The sequence below is a fragment of the Lipotes vexillifer genome, unplaced genomic scaffold (genome assembly GCF_000442215.2).
Source record: "Lipotes vexillifer unplaced genomic scaffold, Lipotes_vexillifer_v1.1 scaffold83, whole genome shotgun sequence".
NCBI classification, from domain to species: Eukaryota; Metazoa; Chordata; class Mammalia; order Artiodactyla; family Lipotidae; genus Lipotes; species Lipotes vexillifer.
This window is the reverse complement of record NW_006799780.1, coordinates 477,471-496,183: the sequence shown is the minus strand read 5'-3', so window position 1 is coordinate 496,183 and position 18,713 is coordinate 477,471. Positions and strand designations below refer to the sequence as shown.

The 18,713-nt window shown below is 40.2% G+C and overlaps 1 protein-coding gene across 5 annotated transcripts in view; it reads right to left on the bottom strand.

Annotated features, from left to right (window-relative positions):
- Positions 1 to 18,713, bottom strand: part of PDE8B (phosphodiesterase 8B) — a 260,688-nt gene that overhangs the window by 102,360 nt on the left and 139,615 nt on the right. For all 5 annotated transcript variants that reach the window (XM_007471954.1, XM_007471952.1, XM_007471951.1 and 2 more), the window contains one exon: positions 15,370 to 15,448. In XM_007471954.1, the coding sequence (XP_007472016.1) occupies positions 15,370 to 15,448 (79 nt within the window). The remainder of the gene's footprint in view (positions 1 to 15,369; positions 15,449 to 18,713) is intronic.

Genomic DNA, 18,713 nt, shown 5'->3' with positions numbered 1-18,713 from the left:
TCCCCCCCCTGCCCCCCAGCTTGGTACATGCTGGGACCAGCAGATTCAGCGGTTTCTTTCCAAAATTCTGCCCAGGGCCCTGGAATTTAGAGCTATCACCTTGGCTGGTTCCTGGCTGCTATCCCCACCCTCCAATTTCTTCTCAAAGAACAGAGTCACCAGATGAGCAGCTGAGTGGAGAGGACAAGTGACGAAGAATGTGGGGAAAACATGAGCACACTGTATCTAGGTCACAGATTTCTTTGGGCATAATTGATATCCATCTGCTGTTTCAGAAACGGTCTTGCAAACTGTAATCACTCTTACCCTCCACGGGGATGACAGCAGTGAGGAACTGAGTGATGCAGGGACATCTGGGGAGCTACTCTCTGGCGAACACAGCTTCTGCTAGTACAATTACCCCTGGGAAGTGGACGAGTCGGGAAGTTGCTCTGGGGCCCTTGGCACCAGGCCTTATGGAGGTCGCTGAAGAGGAGGAGGTGGTGACACTGTCTTCACTGATCTCCTACCACTTCACGTGGTGGTCACTGTCCTCCCTGGGCTGGGCAGCAGGACCCCTGCTCACCAGTTCAGCCCCACAGCGCCCTGGCCCAGCCCTGCATGCAGCTGAGCAGTGCGTGCTTGTCTCCCACGTGTGGGCATCCGCCCAGTTGCTCTCTGCTTAGAAAGCCCTTCCCCATCTCCTGGTCACGTCAACTCCAATTTTTCCCTCCCCTCCTCCAGCAAGCTGTCCTTGAGCCCTTGCCCAGTCTGAGTTTGTGCCACTCCTACAACTCCCACTCTCTCCTGTGCAGGCTTCTGGTGACTTATTACACTGAATCTATATTTTTCTCTCTCTCTCCCCCACGAGACATGAAAATCCTCAAGGGCAAAGGCTACTTTGGATTTATCTTTGGATACTCAGAACTGTTTAGTAAATATCTGAGGAATGGATAATATTTGAGAATGTATTATTTGCCTTATTTGTTGGCTAAATTCTCATACATTTTCACATGTGTTTATTCTGCTTTTGCTACTAGGTTGCAAATATGGGTAGAAATCATAGCTCTACTTTCATGCCAGGTGACCTCACAATGCAGCAGATACTCTAGGACATGGATTATGGAGCCAAGGCACCCAAGTTCAAATCCTGGCTCTGCCCATTACTAGCTACATGACTTTTGGGCAGGTTGCTTACCTTCCCTGGCCCTCAATTTCCTCATGTGTAAAATGGCTACAACAGTAGTACCTGGTTCATAGAATTGTTTTAACAAATAAATGAGTATGTATAAAATGTTTAGTACTGGGACTTCCCTGGTGGCACAGTGGTTAAGAATCCACCTGCCGGGAGACCATCAAGATGGCAGAAGAGTAAGACGTGGAGATCACCTTCCTCCCCACAAATACATCAGAAATATCTCCATGTGGAACAACTCCTACAGAACATCTACTGAACGCTGGCAGAAGACTTTAGACCTCCCAAAAGGCAAGAAACTCCCCACGTACCTGGGTAGGGCAAAAGAAAAAAGAAAAAACAGAGACAAAAGAATAGGGACGGAACCTGCACCAGTGGGAGGAAGCTGTGAAGGAAAGGTTTCCACACACTAGGAAGCCCCTTCACTGGTGGAGACGGGGAGTGGCGGGGGTGGGGGAAGCTTCAGAGCCACAGAGGGGAGCACAGCAACAGGGGTGCAGAGGGAAAAGCTGAGAGATTCCCGCACAGAGGATTTATTGAGCTGCATGAGCTGCTTGTAAATTTTGAAGATTAATCCTTTGTCAGTTGCTTCATTTGCAAATATTTTCTCCTATTCTGAGGGTTGTCTTTTGGTCTTGCTTACGGTTTCCTTTGCTGTGCAGAAGCTTTGAAGTTTCATTAGATCCCATTAGTTTATTTTTGTTTTTATTTCCATTTCTCTAGGAGGTGGGTCAGAAAGGATCTTGCTGTGATTTATGTCATAGAGTGTTCTGCCTATGTTTTCCTCTAAGAGTATTTCCATTACTCTAGGAGGTGGATCAAAAAAGATCTTGCTGTGATTCATGTCAAAGAGTGTTCTGCCTATGTTTTCCTGTAAGAGTTTTATAGTGTCCAGTCTGACATTTAGGTCTCGAATCCATTTTGAGGTTATTTTTGTGTATGGTGTTAGGGAGTGTTCTAATTGCATTCTTTTACATGTAGCTGTCCAGTTTTCCCAGCACCACTTATGAAAGAGACTGTCTTTTATCCACTGTATACCCTTGCCTCCTTTCTCATACATTAGTTGACCATAGGTGCGTGGGTTTATCTCTGGGCTTTCTATCTTGTTCCACTGATCTATGTTTCTGTTTTTGTGCCAGTACCATATTGTCTTGACCACTGTAGCTCTGTAGTATAGTCTGAAGTCAGGGAATCTGATTCCTCCAGCTCCGTTTTTTTCCCTCAAGACTGCTTTGGCTATTCGGGGCCTTCTGTGTCTCCATACAAATTTTAAGGCTTTTTGTTCTAGTTCCATAAAAAATCCCATTGGTAATTTGATAGGGATTGCATTGAATCTGTAGATTGCTTTGAGTAGTAGAGTCATTTTCACAATATTGATTCTTCCAATCCAAGAACATGGTATATCTCTCCATCTCTTGGTATCATCTTTAATTTCTTTCATCAGTGTCTTATAGTTTTCTGCATACAGGGCTTTTGTCTCCCTAGGTAGGTTTATTCCTAGGTATTTTATTCTTTTTGTTGCAATAGTAAATGGGACTGTTTCCTTAATTTCTCTTTCAGATTTTTCATCATTAGTGTATAGGAATGCAAGAGATTTCTGTGCATTAATTTTGTATCCTGCAACTTTACCAAATTCATTGAGTAGCTCTCGTAGTTTTCTGGTGGCATTTTTAGGATTCTCTATGTATAGTATCATGTCATCTGCAAACAGTGACAGTTTTACTTCTTCTTTTCCAATTTGTATTCTTTTTATTTCTTTTTCTTCTCTGACTGCCATGGCTAGGACTTCCAAAACTATGTTGAATAATAGTGGTGAGAGTGGACATCCTTGTCTTGTTCCTGATCTTAGGGGAAATGCTTTCAGTCTTTCACCATTGAGAATGATGTTTGCTGTGGGTTTGTCATATATGGCCTTTATTATGTTGAGGTAGGTTCCCTCTATGCCCACTTTCTGGAGAGTTTTTATCATAAATTGGTGTTGAATTTTCTCAAAAGGCTTTTCTGCATCTATTGAGATGATCATATGGTTTTTATTCAATTTGTTAACAGGGTTTATCACATTGATTCACTTGCGTATTCACTTGAAGATTCACTTGAAGAATCCTTGCATCCTTGGGATAAATCCCACTTGCTCATGGTGTATGATCCTTTTAATGTGCTGTTGGATTCTGTTTGCCAGTATTTTGCTGAGGATTTTCGCATCTATATTCATCAGTGATACTGGTCTGCAATTTTCTTTTTTTATAGTATCTTTGTCTGCTTTGGGTATCATGGTGATGGTGGCCTCATAGAATCAGTTTGGGAGAGCTTCGTCCTCTGCAAGTTTTTGGAAGAGTTTGAGAAGGATGGGTGTTAGCTCTTCTCTACTTGTTTGATAGAATCCTCCTGTGAAGCCATCTGGTCCTGGACTTTTGTTTGCTGGAAGATTTTTAATCACAGTTTCAATTTCATTACTTGTGATTGCTCTGTTCATATTTTCTATTTCTTCCTGGTTCAGTCTTGGAAGGTTACACCTTTCTAAGAATTTGTCCATTTATTACAGCTTGTCCATTTTATTGGCATAGATTTGCTTGTAGTACTCTCTTAGGATGCTTTGTATTTCTGCGGTGTCTGTTGTAACTTCTTTTTCATTTCTAATTTTATTGATTTGAGTCTTCTCCCTCATTTTCTTGATGAGTCTGGCTAATGGTTTATCAATTTTGTTTATCTTCTCAAAGAACCAGCTTTTGGTTTTATTGATCTTTGCTATTGCTTTCTTTGTTTCTATTTCATTTAATTCTGCTCTGATCTTTATGATTTCTTTCCTTCTGTTAACTTCGGGTTTTGTTTGTTCTTCTTTCTCTAGTTCCTTTAGGTGTAAGGTTAGATTGTTTATTTGAGATTTTTCTTGTTTCTTGAGGTAGGCTTGCATAGCTATAAACTTCCCTCTTAGAACTGCTTTTGCTGCATTGCATAGGTTTGGGATCGTCATGTTTTCACTGTCATTTGTTTCGAGGTATTTTTTGATTTCCTCTTTGATTTCCTCAGTAATCTCTTGGTTATTTAGTAACGTATTGTTTAGCCTCCATGTGTTTGTGTTTTTTATGTTTTTTTCCCTGTAATTCATTTCTAATATCATAGCGTTGTGGTCAGAAAAGATGCTTGATATGATTTCAATTTTCTTAAATTTACTGAGGCTTGATTTGTGACCCAAGATGTGATCTGTTCTGGAGAATGTTCTCTGCGCACTTGAGAAGAAAGTGTAATCTGCTGTTTTTGGATGGAATGTCCTATAAATACCAATTAAATCTATTCTGTCATTTAAAGCTTGTGTTTCCTTATTTATTTTCATTTTGGATGATCAGTCCATTGGTGTCAGTGAGGTGTTAAAGTCCCCCACTATTACTGCGTTACTGTCGATTTCCTCCTTTATAACTGTTAGCAGTTGCCTTATGTATTGAGGTGCTACTATGTTGGGTGCATATATATTTATAATTGTTATATCTTCTTCTTAGATTGATCCCTTGATCATTATTTAGTGTCCTTCCTTGTCTCTTGTAACATTCTTTATTTTAAAGTCCATTTTACCTGATACGAGTACAGCTACTCCAGCTTTCTTTTGGTTTCCATTTGCATGGAATATCTTTTTCCATCCCTTCACTTTCAGTCTGTATGTGTCCCTAGGTCTGAAGCGGGTCTCTTGTAGACAGTATATAGATGGGTCTTGTTTTATCCATTCAGCAAGCCTGTGTCTTTTGGTTGGAGTATTTAAGCCATTCACGTTTAAGGTAATTATCAATAGGTATGTTCCTGTGACCATTTTCTTAATTGCTTTGGGTTTGTTTTTGTAGGTCCTTTTCTTCCCTTGCATTTCCCATTTAGAGAAGTTCCTTTAGCATTTGTTGTAGAGCTGGTTTGGTGGTGCTGAATTCTCTTAGCTTTTGCTTATCTGTAAAGCTTTTGATTTCTCCATTGAATCTGAATGAGATCCTTGCCAGGTAGAGTAATCTTGGTTGTAGGTTCTTCCCTTTCATCACTTTAAGTATATCATGCCACTCCCTTCTGGCTTGTAGAGTTTCTGCTGAGAAATCAGCGGTTAACCTTATGGGAGTTCCCTTGTATCTTATTTGTCGTTTTTCCCTTGCTGCTTTCAATAATATTTCTTTGTCTTTAATGTTTGCCAATTTGATTACTATGTGTCTTGGTGTGTTGCTCCTTGGGTTTATCCTGTACGGGACTCTCTCCGCTACATGGACTTGGGTGGCTATTTCCTTCCCCATGTTAGGGAACTTTTTGACTATAATCTCTTCAAATATTTTCTTGGGTCCTTTCTCTCTCTCTTCTCCTTCTGGGACCCCTATAACGCAAATGTTGTTGCATTTACTGTTGTCCCAGAGGTCTCTTAGGCTGTCTTCATTTCTTTTCATTCTTTTTTCTTTATTCTGTTCTGCAGCAGTGAATTCCACCATTCTGTCTTCCAGGTCACTTATCCATTCTTCTGCCTCAGTTATTCTACTGATTCCTTCTAGTGTATTTTTCATTTCAGTCATTGTATTGTTTGTCTCTGTTTGTTTGTTCTTTAATTCTTGTAGGTCTTTGTTAAACATTTCTTTCATCTTCTCAATCTTTGCCTCCATTGTTTTTCCGAGGTCCTGGATCATCTTCACTATCATTATTCTGAATTCTTTTTCTGGAAGGGTGCCTAGCTCCACTTCATTTAGTTGTTTTCCTGCAGTTTTATCTTGTTCCTTCATCTGGTACATAGCCCTCTGCCTTTTCATCTTGTCTATCTTTCTGTGAATGTGGTTTTTGTTCCACAGGCTGCAGGATTGTAGTTCTTGCTTCTGCTGTCTTCCCTCTGGTGGATGAGGCTCTCTAAGAGGCTTGTGTAAGTTTCCTGATCGGAGGGACTGGTGGTGGGTAGAGTAGACTGTTGCTCTAGTGGGCAGAGCTCAGTAAAACTTTAATCCACTTGACTGTTGATGGGTGGGGCTGGGTTCCCTCCCTGTTGGTTGTTTGGCGTGAGGCAACCCAATACTGGAGCCTACCTGGGCTATTTGGTGGGGCTAATGACAGACTCTGGGAGGGCTCTCACCAAGGAGTACTTCCCAGAACTTCTGCTGCCAGTGTCCTTGTCCCCACCGTGAGCCACAGCCCCCACTCCCCTGCCTCTGCAGGAGACTCTCCAACACTAGCAGGTAGGTCTGCTTCAGTCTCCCCTGGGGTCACTGCTCCTTCCCCTGGGTACCGATGTGCACACTACTTTGTGTGTGCCCTCCAAGGGTGGAGTCTCTGTTTCCCCCAGTCCTGTCAAAGTCCTTCAATCAATTCCCACTAGGCTTCAAAGTCTGATTCTCTAGGAATTCCTCCTCCCGTTGCCGGCCCCCGAGGTTGGGAAGCCTGATGTGGGGCTCAGAACCTTCACTCCAGTGGGTGGATTTCTGTGGCATAAGTGTTCTCCCGTCTGTGAGTCACCCACCCAGCAGTTATGGGATTTGATTTTGCTGTGATTGCGACCCTCCTACCTTCTCATTGTGGCTTCTCCTTTGTCTTTGGATGTGGGGTATCTTTTTGGTGAGTTCCAGTGTCTTCCTGTCGATGATTGTCCAGCAGCTAGTTGTGATTCTGGTGTTCTCACAAGTTGGAGTGAGAGCACGTCCTTCTACTCTGCCATCTTCTTCTTCATTTATTTCTGATTTGATCTTTATGATTTCTTTCCTTCTGCTAACTTTGGGTTTTTTCTTCCTCTTTCTCCAACTGCTTTAGGTGTAAGGTCAGCTTGTTTATTTGAGTTCCTCCTCTCTTTGGGAGAAACGATATATATGTTTTTCTCCTTTTGCCCTTTTTGTGAGTGTGTATCTGTATGTTTCTGTGTGTGATTTTGTCTGTATAGCTTTGCTTTTACCATTTGTCCTAGGGTTCTGTCTGTCCGTTTTTTCTTTTTGTTTTAGTATAATTTTTAGTGCTTGTTATCACTGGTGAATTTGTTTTATTGGTTTGGTTGCGCTCTTCGTTCCTTCTTTTTTTCTTAACTTTTAAATTCTTTTTTATTTTTAATCATTATTTTAATACTTTATTTAATTAATTAATCTATTTATTTATTTCTTTCTCCCTTTTATTCTGAGCCATCTGGATGACAGGGTCTTGGTGCTCCAGCCAGGAGTCAGGCCTGTGCCTCGAAGGTGGGAGAGCTGAGTTCAGGACATTGGTCCACCAGAGACCTCCCAGCTCGACGTAATATTAAATGGAGAAAATCTCCCAGAGATCTCCATGTCAATGCTAAGACCCAGATCCACTCAACAACCAGCAAGCTACAGTGCTGGACACCCTATGCCAAACAACTAGCAGGACAGGAAAACTACCCCACCCACTAGCAGAAAGGCTGTCTAAAGTCATAATAAGGTCACAGACACTCCAAAACACACCACTGGACACGGACCTGCCCACCAGAAAGAAAAGATCCAGCCTCATCCACCAGAACATAGGCACTAATTCCTTCCACCAGGATGCCTACAGAACCCACTGAACAAACCTCACCCACTGGGGGCACACACCAAAAACAACAGGAACTACAAACCTACGGCCTGCAAAATGGAGACCCCAAACACAGTAAATTAATCAAAATGAGAAGACAGAGAAACACACAGCAGATGAAGGAGCAAGGTAAAAACCTACCAGATCAAACAAATGAAGAAGAAATAGGCAGTCTACCTGAAAAAGAATTCAGAGTAATGATTGTAAAGATGATCCAAAATCTTGGAAATAGAATGGAGAAAATACAAGAAACATTTAACAAGGACCTAGAAGAACTAAGGAGCAAACAAACAATGGTGAACAACACAATAAATGAAATTAAAAATTCTCTAGAAGGAAGAAATAGCAGAATAACCAGGGCAGAAGAACGGATAAGTGACCTAGAGGATAAAACAGTGGAAACAACTACCATAGAGCAGAATAAAGAAAAAAGAATGAAAAGAATTGAGGAAAGTCTCAGAGAGCTCTGGGACAACATTAAATGCACCAACATTCGAATTATAGGGGTCTCAGAAGAAGAAGAGAAAAAGAAAGGGACTGAGAAAATATGTGAATAGATTATAGTTGAAAACTTCCCTATTATGGGAAAGCAAATAGTTACTCAAGTCCAGGAAGCGCAGAGAGTCCCATACAGGATAAATCCAAGGAGAAACACAGCAAGACAAACATTAATCAAACAATCAAAAATTAAATACAAAGAAAAAATATTAAAAGCAGCAAGGGAAAAACAATAAATAACATACAAGGGAATCGCCAAAAGGTTAACAGCTGATCTTTCAGCAGAAACTCTGCAAACCAGGAGTGGCAGGACATATTTAAAGTGATGAAAGGGAAATACTTACAACCAAGATTATTCTACCCAGCAAGGATCTCATTCAGACTCGAGAGAGAAATTAAAACGTTTAGAGACAAGCAAAAGCTAAGAGAATTCAGCACCACCAAACCAGCTTTACAGCAAATGCTAAAGGAGGTTCTCTAGTCAGGAAACACAAGAAAAGGAAAAGGCCTACAAAAACAAACCCAGGACTTCCCTGGTGGCGCAGTGGTTGACAGTCTGCCTGCCAATGCAGGGGACACAGGTTCAGGCCCCAGCCTGGGAGGATCCCACATGGCACGGAGCGGCTCGGCCCATGAGCCGTGGCTGCTGGACCTGCACGTCCGGAGCCTGTGCTCCACAACGGGAGAGGCCTCGGCAGTGAGAGGCCCGCGTACCACACAAAAAAAACAAAAACAAAAACAATTAAGAAAATGGTAATAGGAACATAGATATCGATAATTACCTTAAATGTAAATGGATTAAATGCTCCAACCAAAAGACACAGACTGGCTGAATGGATACAAAAACAAGACCCATATATATGCTGTCTACAAGAGACCCACTTCAGACATACGGACACATACAGACTGAAAGTGAGGGGATGGAAAAAGATATTCCATGCAAATGGAAATCAAAAGAAAGCTGGAGTAGCAATTCTCGTATCAGACAAAATAGAATTTAAAACAAAGACTATTACAAGAGACAAAGAAGGACATTACATAATGATTGAGGGATCAATCCTAGATTAAGATATAACAATTGTAAATATTTATGCACCCAACAGAGGAGCACCTCAATACATAAGGCAAATGCTAAAAGCCATAAAAGGGGAAACCGACAGTAACACAATCATAGTAGGGGACTTTAATACCCCACTTTCACCAATGGACAGATCACCCAAAAAGAAAATAAATAAGGAAACACAAGCTTTAAATGATACATTAAACAAGACGGACTTAGTGACATTTACAGGACATTCCATCTAAAAAGAACAGAATACACTTTCTTCTCAAGTGCTCATGGAACATTCTCCAGGATAGATCATATCCTGGGTCACAAATCAAGCCTTGGTAAATTTAAGAAAATTGAAAACATATCAAGTATCTTTTCCAACCACAATGCTATGAGACTAGGTATCAATTACAGGAAAATATCTGTAAAAAATACAAACACATCGAGGCTAAACAATACGCTACTTAATAATCAAGAGGTCACTGGAGAAATCAAAGAGGAAATAAAAAAATACCTAGAAACAAATGACAACACAAACAAAACCTATGGGATGCAGCAAAAGCAGTTCTAAGAGGGAAGTTTATAACAATACTTCCTACCCTAAGAAACAAGAAACATCTCAAATAAACAATCTCACCTTACACCGAAAGCAACTGGAGAAAGAAGAACAAAAAAACCCCCAAAGTTCGCAGAGGGAAAGAAATCATAAAGATTGGATCAGAAATAAATGAACAAGAAATGAAGGAAGCAATAGCAAAGATCAATGCAACTAAAAGGTGGTTCTTTGAGAAAATAAATTGATAAACCATTAACAAGACTCATCAATAACAAAAGGGAGAAGACTCAAATCAATAGAATTAGAAATGAAAAAGGAAGTAACAACTGACACTGCAGAAATACAAAGGACCACAAGATATTACTACAAGCAACTATATGCCAATAAAATGGACAACGTGGAAGAAACTGTCAAATTCTTAGGAAAGCACAACCTTCCGAGACCGAACTAGGAAGTAATAAAAAATATAAACAGACCAATCACAAGCACTGAAACAGAGACTGTGATTAAAAATCTTCCAACAAACAAAAGCCCAGGACCAGATGGCTTCACAGGCGAATTCTATCAAACATTTAGAGAAGAGCTAACAACTATCCTTCTCAAACTCTTCCAAAGTATAGCAGAGGGAGGAACACTCCCAAACTCATTCGACGAGGCTGCCATCACCCTGATACCAAAACCAGACAAAGATGTCACAAAGAAAGAAAACTACAGGCCAATATCACTGAGGAACACTGATGCAAAAATCCTCAATAAAACACTAGCAAACAGAATCCAACAGCACATTAAAAGGATCATACACCATGATCAAGTGGGGTTTATTCCAGGAATGCAAGGATTCTTCAATATACGCAAATCTATCAATGTGATTAACCATATTAACAAATTGAAGACAAATCTATCAATGTGATAAACCATATTAACAAACTGAAGGAGAAAAACCATATGATCATCTCAATAGATGCAGAGAAAGCTTTTGAGAAAATTCAACACCCATTTATGATAAAAACCATTCAGAAAGTGGGCATAGAGGGAACTTACCTCAACATAATAAAGCTCATATATGACAAACCCACAGCCAACATTGTCCTCAATGGTGAAAAACTGAAACCATTTCCACTAAGATCAGGAACAAGACAAGGTTGCCCACTCTCACCACTATAATTCAACATTGTTTTGGAAGTGTTAGCCACAGCAATCAGAGAGGAAAAAGAAATAAAAGGAACCCAAATCAGAAAAGAAGAAGTAAAGCTGTCACTGCTTGCAGATGACATGATACTATATATAGAGAATCCGAAAGATGCTACCAGAAAGCTACTAGAGCTAATCAATGAATTCGGTAAAGGAGCAGGGTGCAAAATTAGTGCACAGAAATCTCTTGCATTCCTATACACTAATGATGAAAAATCTGAAAAGAGAAATTAAGGAAACACTCCCATTTACTATTGCAACTAAAAGAATAAAATATCTTGGAATAAACCTACCTAAGGAGACAAAAGCCCTGTATGCAGAAAACTATAAGACACTGATGAAAGAAATTAATGATGATACAATCAGATGGAGAGATATGCCATGTTCTTGGATTAGAAGAATCAACATTGTGAAAATGACTATACTACCCAAAGCAATCTACAGATTCAATGCAATCCCTATCAAACTACCACTGGCATTTTTCACAGAACTAGAACAAAAAATTTCACAATTTGTATGGAAACACAAAAGACCCCGAATAGCCAAAGCAATCTTGGGAAAGAAAAATGGGGCTGGTGGAATCAGGCTCCCGGACTTTATACTACACTAGAGAGCTACAGTAATTAAGACAGTATGGTACTGCCACAAAAACAGAAATACAGATCAATGGAACAGGATAGAAAGCCCAGAGAAAAAACCCATGCACATATGGTCACCTTATTTTTGATAAAGGAGGGAAGAATATACAATGGAGAAAAGACAGCCTCTTCAATAAGTGGTGCTGGGAAAACTGGACAGCTACATGTAAAAGAATGAAATTAGAACTCCCTAACACCATACACAAAAATAAACTCAAAATGGATTAAAGACCTAAATGTAAGGCCAGACACCATCAAACTCTTAGAGGAAAACATAGGCACAACACTCTATGACATAAATCACAGCAAAATCCTTTTTGACCCACCTCCTAGAGAACTGGAAATAAAAACAAAAATAAACAAATGGGACCTAATGAAACTTAAAAGCTTTTTAGAGCAAAGGAAACCATAAACAAGATGAAAAGACAACCCTCAGGATGAGAGAAAATATTTGCAAATGAAGCAACTGACAAAGGATTAATCTGCAAAATATACAAGCAGCTCATGCAACTCAATATCAAAAACACAAACAACCCAATCCAAAAATGGGCAGAAGACCTAAACAGACATTTCTCCAAAGAAGATATACAGATTGCCAACAAACACATGAAAGAACGCTCAACATCGTTAATCATTAGAGAAATGCAAATCAAAACTACAATGAGGTATCACCTCACACCAGTCAGAAAGGCCATCATCAAAAAATCTACAAACAATAAATGCTGGAGAGGGTGTGGAGAAAAGGAAACCCTCTTGCACTGTTGGTGGGAATGTAAATTGATACAGCCACTATGGAGAACAGTATGGAGGTTCCTTAAAAAACTAAAAATAGAACTGCCATATGACCTAGCAATCCCACTACTGGGTATATACCCTGAGAAAACCATAATTCAAAGAGTCATGTACCACAATGTTCATTGCAGCGCTATTTACAATACCCAGGACATGGAAGCAACCTAAGTGTCCTTCAACAGATGAATGGATAAAGAAAATGTGGCCCATATATATAATGGAGTATTACTCATTCATAAAAGAAACGGAATTGAGTTATATGTAGTGAGGTGGATGGACTTTGAGTCTGTCATACAGAGTAAAGTAAGTCAGAAAGAGAAAAACAAATACCGTATGCTAACACATACATATGGAATCAGAAAAAAAAAATGGTTGTGAAGGCCCTAAGAGCAGGACGAGAATAAATACGCAGACCTACTAGAGAATGGACTTGAGGACACAGGGAGGGGGAAGGGTAAGCTGGGACAAAGTGTGAGAGTGGCATGGACATATATACACTACCAAATGTAAAATCAATAGTTAGTGGGAAGCAGCCACATAGCACAGGGAGATAGGTGAGCTCAGTGTTTTGTGACCACCTAGAGGGGTGGGAAAGGGACGGTGGGAGGGAGGGAGACGCAAGAGTGAAGAGGTATGCGGATATATGTATATGTATAGCTGATTCACTTTGTTACACAGCAGAAACTAACACACTATTGTAAAGCAATTATACTCCAATAAAGATGTTAAAAAAATAAATTAAAAAATAGAAAAGTAAAAAAAAGAGGACATGGGTTCGAGCCCTAGTCCAGGAACATCCCACATGCCGTGGAGCAACTAAGCTGTGCACCACAACTACTGAGCCTGTGCGCCTAGAGCCCGTGCTCTGCAACAAAGACACGCCACTGCAATGAGAATCCCGCGCACCACAACGAAGAGCAGCTCCGCTCAACCGCAACTGGAGAAAGCCTGTGCACAGCAACTAAGACCTAAGGCAGCCAGAATAAAAAAAATTTTTTTTAATTTAAAAAAGTGCTTAGTACTGCCTCTGGCACATGGTAAGCACCATGTAAGTGTTTTAAAGCAAACAGATAGGTAGCTTGAATGGATGGACGGGTAGGTAGCTATTGTTCCTAAATGTTAAGTGCTACTGCCCGACCTCTGACCATCTGCACTATGGGGCACGTTCCCTGTGAAGCGGCACTGCCCCAGGAAGGACTCTGGTATTTAGTAGGAACATACATGATGTATCTCATTCATGATGACTCATCTTAAAATCTATAGCACAAAGGCCTTTTTAATTTCCCCCTTACATACAATATCCTCTATTCAAGTTCTTCCTCCTTGTTCTTGAGTTTTATATTCAGAATGCAGGTAGGTTTTTAAAGGGGTCTGAGAGGGCGCCCCAAGAAAAAGCCTGCAGTCAGGTCAGTTTCCCTTTTAATACAGGGATTCCCCTTCCCAGGCACCCACTGCCCTCAATCCCTGCTTCTTCCTCTTCAAGGTAAAGGCTGGCAGGTGGTTCATGTGACACAATCGCCATATCACGTCTCCTAGAGATACAGGCTTCCTAACCACCAGGAGCTAACTGTAGAAGGAAGGACTCAGTTGCCTGTTAAAGGACTGTCTGCAAGATTACAAGGCTGGTAGAAAGCAGAGACCCCCCCCCCGCTCCACATCACTAAAATCACAATCCGGCTTCCCCGTAAAAGAGGGAGGTGCGAATTATCTCCTTTTCCCTGGATATCTCCCTGGTATACAAGTACATATGAATAAATTTCTGGGTTTTTCTTGTTAAAAAAAAAAAAAAAAAGAGGGAAGTGCAAAGTAAACGTGTTTCATGAACAGAATTGACTGTTCAAGTCCAGGTAGAAGTGGGAGAGCTGTGGGGTTTGTGCTCAGTCCGTAACAGAAACATGTCTGATTTCACTGTGGTTCAGGGCAGATCTGTGGGCAGGTGGGCCAGTAATAGGCAGCAACATGAGGAAGCCCTCAGACCCAGGTCATGAAACAGCCAGAAAAACAAATTCTAAAAGTATAGCCCAACAGGGAACCAGGTAGGAAAGCCTTGGAGACAGAAAGACATGGCTGGATGTTTTGGTTCCAGTATTTATTATTGAGGCTTTCCTTGGATAAGTTCCTTGGCCTTCCTGGGCCTCAGTTTCCCCATCTCTGTATTATCAGGCAAAATGTCTCTCTCATAGCATTCCTGAATGCAAATGAGATAATCTCATGAGCGTGTTGATGACAGGGCCTGGGTACGGTGGGCTACTGATGTGTTTGACCCCGTGTGAGAGCAGGGTGTCTGTGTGTGCAATGGGGGTTTCACAGGAGAGCATGTGTGAGGCCCTGTTATGGGGCCACTGTGTGTTGGACTCTGTCTTTGGTCTCTACCGATGTAGTAAATGGTCCTCACACTCGGTGCCACTATGCAAACCAAGGGCAATCAGGTCAGTGCCCATCAGTGGAAAGTCTACATTTCAGGGTATTTTTAAAGTGTAAATGTCTTACCTTCCAACAAATAATAAGACAACTTTAATTCAATAAAGGTTTGTCTGCTATACACATTTCCTTAGAAAGATGACTTTAGTATTATATAAGAGTGCTTTATAACTGGAATACCAACTGTAGGCAGATAACTGAGGACTGTTCACAACATTCTGTTCCCAAGGCATGTGTAAGCAATTACTCTACAATTCTGACATACTTCTGTATAAACAGTGCCTTCCTGCACAGTCTAAAGAATTTACCTCATCTCTGTGAAAGAAACCACAGGCTTCAATCTGAACTAATTTTTATTCTTCTTGAGTATCTAATTCTTAGCTTAAGAATATCAGTTTTCCTTGCATACTTTGATGTTCCTTTCTCCAAAGAAAATGTGCTGAAATGTGAGAATTACAGCAAAGTGCTTGAAAAAGGATGGCTCAAACTAGAAAGGCTTTATTTTGACACCTAAAGATAAAAAGTGTCCCCGTACCTGAATCACGTGGTCATCGCTTGTGATTTCTATGGCTTCATGACAGTGGTCTAATGCTGTAAACACTGAATTACAGGCCCTGAAAGTTGCAAAAGATTTATGTTAGTTCTGCTGGAAAACCATGAGCATTTCATCTGTTAATTTATCAAAGTAAACAGCTCCTCAGGTTCATTAAAACCAAGTACCTTTCGATATTATGTTTTTGGGGAAAAAAAAGAAACCTAGCCTTTCAAACTAAATGAATAAACAATAGCATGCATTTCTATGCATATCATACAGAGAGAAGAATGTAATCTGGCAAAATCATCGTGGATCGTGGAATGAACTCCGTACATGCTGGATGAAACCTTCATACTGACACAAGAGAACAAAGATGCAGGAGGTGGTCTCATAGGCCCCTATGTTCTATGTCAATGACGTTCTTCTGTTCCATTCACGGCAGCAGTCATGGAGAAGTCCCATCCCCATCAATTAGAAAAATCTAATTAAGCCCAAATTAGATCTGAGGTATTCTGGCCTTTTGCAACAGACACAGAAATATTTTTTTCTTTTCTTACTTTTACAACCTAGATAAGCAAGCCTTTATGGTACTTGCTACACCCACCAGCCTGATGATAGGCAAATACGGCTGAATTCCCCTTGCCTAGTTCATTTTACAGCTCTCCAGGTGGGCACTGTTCTTGATGACCTTCCTTGTATATCTGGAATATTTGAAATCGTTTCAATTTTTCAATTTCTTGGGTAACATTTTAACTACCTTCCAAATTTAGAGCAACTCCAAATACAGTAAGTTATTTACTATCTAACCCAGCAAGTATGTGGCTAGTTACTAGAGCTTTGTTATTTGTACTGGCTGTTTAACGAATCCCAGTGAAGGCTTTCTTATACATTACCACAAAAATGTTAATCTACTGGATTGATGTTTCTTCTTATAAAACGAACTCTTATAATGTTATTCATTTTTTCCTCTCATAAGGCATCTAACTTTGCCATTCTATTTTGAACTGTTTACAAGGGAGAGGGCAGAAGAAACTGGGTGAAACTTGGTTCGGTATTTGGCCAGTTATGGGACCTTGGGCAATGTTTTCTCTCTGCTGGCCCTCAGTTTCCTCATCTATAAAATGAAGATAACACATCTTACAGGTTGTTGTAAGAATCAAAACAGTTTATGTGAGGCGTGTCTCAAAATACTTGGGATGATATAAGAATTCAAGACATAGTACTTGTTATTTGTAAGATCTCAGAATAATATTTTTTGTTCTCTAAAGCTTTCAAAGGCTGTTGGTGAGAAGAAACGTGAATCATAACCTATCTTTTCTCATGAGTGTATGTGAAATATCAAACCAAGAACTTCTTTCAATAATAGCAAGGCAGCCTGCACAGAAAGGGAAGGATTTTAGCCCATTGACGGGTAGCGCTCCTGTCGCTGCAGAAATGAAGACACAGGTGTGGGAGGGTAAGTAAAGTAAGTAATCATTATGCAAGTGAGTGGAGGAAAACATAAGCCTAACCCCACTGAGATTTCTGATGGGTGTGGGATGTTTTCTTATTTAAATGGCTCCAGTCTAGGGTTCTCAAAAAACTAAAAATAGAACTACCAAATGACCCAGCAATTTCACTCCTGGGTATATATCCGAAAAAAACAAACACACTAATTCAAAAACATACATATACCCCAATATTCATAGCAGCATTGGTCACAATAGCCAAGATATGGAAGCAAACCAGGTGTCCATCGACAGATGAATGGATAAAGATGTGATATATATATATACAATGGAATACTGCTTAGCCATAAAAAAGAACAAAATTTTGCCATTTGCAGCAACATGGATGGACTTGGAGGGTATTATGCTAAGTGAAATAAGTAGACAGAGAAAGACAAATACTGTATGATATCACTTACATGTGGAATCTAAAAAAAAAAGCAAAAAACCCCCAAACTAGTGAATATAACCAAAAAGAAGACTCACAGATACAGAGTACAAACTGGTGGTTACCGTGGGGAGAGGGAAGGAGGGAGGGGCAATAAGGGGTAAGGGATTAAGAGGTACAAACTATTAGGTATAAAATAAGCTATAAGGATATATTGTATAACAATATTTTATAATATTTTATAATAACTAAAAATTGTAAATCACTATATTGTAACCTATAATATTGTACAGAAACTATACTTCAATTAAAAAAGTAAATAAAATAAAATAAATTGCTCCAGTCTACCTAATGTGAACTGTATACCGTCCTATTAGCATTGCTGCATTTGTAAACACGATCATTTAAAATGTGAAAAAGAATTCAAAGAGGACTTTAAAATTGTTACCAAAGTCACTACTGCATCACCTGTCATGAAGAGGCAAGCAAGAGCTAGTCTTATAGCCCAAGTTTGCTCCAGGCACTTGGGTCCAGAACCCAACTCGGCACAACGGGAAAGCGCTCCCTGTCCTCCATAAGTCTGTCTGACATGGAAAAGCGCAATCTGTGCGGGCTATAGTTCCTTAGCTTTGGGAGCTGGATAATTAAGTGCTAAAACATTTGATCAAATGATAAATTCCCCTCTTGCCCAGGTATTTTCTTAAAGTACCTGTGAGGCTCAATTAAGTATGTAACCAGCTACTTCAGAGTATGACTGTTCTTGTCAATTCAACAGGCTGCCTCGTACAAGATGTTAGCTCCAACTGCCAAAATGTATCTATTAGATGTTCACTGCAAAGCTATACACTATCCTGTGAGAGTATAATGCCCAATGGGACAGAGCAGATCCTTACTGACAGTTAAAGTGAAAGTATATTGGCAGGACGAATAGACTATTGCCCCGGTGACAAACGCTACTGGACTGCCATGTGTAGATCTGGGCTTTAAACCAATTTGGTTGATGGTTCTATTTAAATAAACCTGCAGCAAAATGAGGTAATCAATTTGAATCATGTTCCTAAGGTTTGGGAATTTAATTGCTTGTATTAATTATTAATATTCTTCATGCAGAAGAACCTTAGCTTTATTAATTTTCTGTTCTTGGGAAACCACATAACTCTGCACCTCAACTGTATTTTAGTAGCCTTCAGTTTGAGAAGCTGGAAAATTGGAAAAAGCACAAGGGAACCAGAGCCATGTAGCACTAGTGATGTAACCCTTCATCTTCTTAAAAGTCCGTGAAGGTCTGCAGGGAAAAAGTAAATATTACAGGGATCCGGGTAGAAAGTCTACAAAGAATATAGTGCTCTGATGGGGTGCAGAGTGCATCCGACTTAAAGCAGGGTGCCTGGATTCTACTCCAGCGCTGCCACCCACATGTTGGGTGGCTGTGATCGTGCCCAGAGTCTTCCCAGCTCTCGGCATTCCTC